At 39.7% G+C, this 3,931-nt stretch overlaps 1 protein-coding gene across 1 annotated transcript; it reads left to right on the top strand.

Annotated features, from left to right (window-relative positions):
• Window positions 1-336: 336 nt before the first annotated feature.
• On the top strand, window positions 337-1,530 carry LOC107063472 (uncharacterized). Its single transcript, XM_015315396.1, has one exon. The coding sequence runs from the start codon at window positions 337-339 to the stop codon at window positions 1,528-1,530; it is 1,194 nt and encodes a 397-aa protein (XP_015170882.1).
• The last annotated feature ends 2,401 nt before the right edge of the window (window positions 1,531-3,931 follow it).

The following is a 3,931-nucleotide window of genomic DNA, read 5'->3' as shown; positions in this document are numbered from 1 at the left end:
TCAAAATCAGAAACAAAATACTGGTAGAACTAATCCAAAGTCTGATTATGATGTACTAAACTCAGAAGATGAATTGGATGAGGATACTCAATCCATCAATGAAATTGATATTGATGATAATGAGGAAGATGAGGAAACTAGTGCCCAGCTTATTAAGGCATTTGGTTCCACATTCCCCTCGGATTATCAGGATGAAGTACAAGAAGTTACTGCTCAGCAAGGGTTGTCTCCTAGAGGAAGGAGGACTCAGAAACAGTCCAAATAACTGGCTACCACCAGCTCATCTGCTACTTCTAGCAGGCCAAACACAAGGTCCAAAAGTAAAGGTTTTTAATGATGAAAACCATATGCTGGAATGCCAGGAGCATCAACACTCAGGGCTCTTTGGAAAGGCTACAATCACTCAAGAAAATACATCATACATCCATCATTGCAATTCTTGAACCCTTTGCTGACAAGAATCACATCAACAATTACAGAATCATGCTTAACATGGATAATGCCATCTCTAATGACAATGGAAAGATTTGGCTCTTCTGGACCAATGATATCACTTACACCCTCACTGAATGTGATGCTCAACAAATCACTGGTGTAATCAAGCATGATGCATTTGTGGAGAAATTTATTTTTTCTGTCATTTATGCTAAATGTAAAGATCAGTTAAGAAGACCCCTTTGGGATAGAATGCTCCATATTTCAACAGACAATGTCCCCTGGTGTACCATTGGTGACTTCAATGTGATTACCTCAACTGAAGAAAAGAAAGGAGGAGTGCCATATAATATGAACAAAAGCCTGGAATTCATTAGTGTTATTGAAGCTTGTGGACTGGTTGATTTGGGCTATAGTGGTCAACACTTCACCTGGTGTAACCAAAGAGCTGAACAGGCTAGGGTGTGGAAGAGGCTAGACAGAGCCATGGTAAATGACAAATGGTTGGAGATCATGCCTCAAACTAACATTAGTCATTTGCCATATGTGGGATCAGATCACACCCCACTTCTCATGGAAATGACAGTGAATGATAATCAAGGTATCAAGTACTTCAAATTCCTGCATTGCTGGGTTGATAATGACAGCTTCATGGACACTGTGACATCTTGCTGGAATAAAGAAGTGCATGGCAATCCTATGTGGAGATGGCACCAGAAAATTAAAAAGTTAACTACCACTCTTAGTGCCTGGTCTAAAAAGGAATTTGGAGACATCTACTCCAAGGTAAAAGAATTTGAAGAAAGGGTCAAAGTAGTAGAAGATGAGCTGATTAACAATAACACTGAAACAAACAGACAGAATCTTCACTACATCAATACTACCTACATCAAGTACTTGAAACTAGAAGAAGGAATTCTCAAGCAGAAAACTCAACTTCAATGGTTCAAAGAGGGAGATGCTAACACTAAATACTTCCATGCCCTTATGAGAGGAAGAAGAAGGAGATTATTCATTCACAAGATTTGTAACAGTGCAGATGAATGGGTTCAATGGGACAGTAACATTGCAACTGCAGCCTGTGAACACTTCTAGAAAATCTTCACAGGCCATGAAACTAGAATTGATGAAAGAATTCTCCAACATCTTCCTACACTGGTGGCACCTGAGCAAAATATGATTTTGCAGGAGATACCCAATATGGAGGAATTGAAACAAGTTGTTTTTTCCATGAACCCCAATTCTTCTCCTGGTCCTGATGGTATGGGTGGGAAATTCTATCAGACTTGTTGGGAGGTCATTAAAGAGGACTTACTTGCTGCTATACAGTCTTTCTTCAATGGTCAAACTATGCCCAAGTTCATGTCACATGCCTGCCTAGTCCTGCTTCCTAAAGTTGCTCAGCCTAATAATTTTTTTGAATTTAGACCTATCAGCCTGAGCAATTTCACCAACAAAATCATTTCCAAGATCCTAAGTGTAAGACTGGCTCCCATCCTTCCTTACCTCATATCTCAAAATCAATCAGGGTTTGTTAGAGGAAGGAATATTGCTGAGAATATTATTTTGGCACATGAAATCACTTATGGTATCAAAAAACCTAAAGAAGGAGACAATGTGATTATCAAGCTTGACATGACCAAAGCCTATGATAGAGTCTCTTGGGCTTACACTTGTTTAGTTCTAAGAAAAATGGGCTTTAGAGATGTGTTCATTGACATGGTTTGGAGAATCATGAGCAACAATTGGTACTCTATTATCATCAATGGAAGAAGACATGGATTTTTTTCATTCCACCAGAGGTCTCAAGCAAGGGGACCCTCTTTCCCCTGCCCTTATTTATTTTAGGTGCTGAAGTCCTCTCTAGAATGTTGAATCTGTTAAACTATAATATGTCCTATAAAGGTTTCATGATGGATCCCAGGGGCCCTAGAATTAATCATCTTAGCTTTGCAGATGATGTGATTATTTTCACCTCTAGCAACAAGCTTTCGATTAAGCTCATCATGGACACATTGACTATGTATGAAGATACTTCTGACTAGTTGATCAACAAAAGCAAGAGTCACTTCATGGTTCCTGCTAACACTCCTCAGAACACTATCCAGATGATCAAAGATGGTACAGATTTTAGTCAAAAGGACAGTCCTATCACTTATCTAGGTTGTCCTTTATATATTGGGAGGCAAAGAATCATTTATTATTCCCAACTTGTGGACAAGGTGGCTAAAAGGATAAGTGGTTGGCAGACAAGATTCCTCAGCTTTGGAGGAAGGGTGACTCTTATCAAACATGTTCTTCAATCCATCCCCATTCATACCATGGCAACAACTTCACTTCCCAACACCACCATCAAGTACATGAAAAGCATAATTGCAGACTTTTTCTGGGGAAAGGAAGGAGACAAAAAGAAGTATCATTGGGCATCTTGGGAATCTCTGAGTTTTCCTTGTGAGGAGGGAGGTATTGGTGTGAGAATGTTGTCTGATATTTGTTCTTCATTACAATGCAAACATTGGTGGTTATTCAGGACCAAAGAGTCTCTTTGGGGACAGTTCCTTAGAGCTAAATACTGCAGGGTATCACATCCAGCTGCAAGGAAATGGGACAATAGGCAATCTCTTGTGTGGAAATACATGCTAAAAAATAGGAGCATGATGGAAAAGAACATCAGACGGAAGATCAACTCTGGCAACTGTTCTTTTTGGTGGGATGATTGGCTTGGAGTTGGAGCTCTTGGTAATCTCACAAATGGAATTTCTAGTCAAAACAATACCAAAGTGCACCACTTCCTGCTTGAAGGAAAATGGAATGAATTTAAACTAAGACAACATGTTCCTCTCAGATTAGTACCACAGATTTTGAAGATGGACATCTAGTTCCAAGCAGGGTTCAAGGATGAGGCCATTTGGAAACATAGAGAGGATGGAAATTTCTCCTGCTCCTCTGCCTGGGAAATCTGCAGAAAAAAATAATAGAAATCCAAGATCAACACCCACATTTGGCACAAACACATTCCTTTCAAGATCTCCTTCTTGATGTGGAGAGCTCTTAGATTCAAATTGCCTACCAATGACAAGATCATCAACTTTGGTGTGGAACCTGCTAAGTGTTGCTGCTGCATCAGACAGGGATGGGATGACATTAATCATATCTTCTCAGAAGGTTACTTTGCCACTCACATTTGAAAATTTGTCTTAGGGCTGTTTGGAGTTGACTACCAATACACACCTCTGAAAAATCACTTACTAAAGTGGTGGAGTCTCACTCCTAGAAATGAGGTCCACAAACTCATAATTCAAGTTGTCCCTTTACTGGTCTCCTGGAACTTATGGAAGAACAAATGCAGAGCCAAATATGGAGGGAAGAAATCCAACATTTCAAGAGTCCAATTCATGATCCTCAAAGACACCAATCTTCTACTTCAAACAACCTATCCATATATACAATGGCCTATGAACTGGAAGGATGTTATGTGGATAATTGAGGAGTGCAG

Source organism: Solanum tuberosum, unplaced genomic scaffold (assembly GCF_000226075.1).
Source record: "Solanum tuberosum cultivar DM 1-3 516 R44 unplaced genomic scaffold, SolTub_3.0 scf00002, whole genome shotgun sequence".
Classification (NCBI taxonomy): Eukaryota; Viridiplantae; Streptophyta; class Magnoliopsida; order Solanales; family Solanaceae; genus Solanum; species Solanum tuberosum.
This window is presented reverse-complemented; position numbering and strand designations above follow the sequence as displayed.

Excerpts from the sequence above, each read along its gene's own strand:
- LOC107063472 (XM_015315396.1), top strand. The coding sequence starts at position 337 with ATGAAAACCATATGCTGGAATGCCAGGAGCATCAACACTCAGGGCTCT.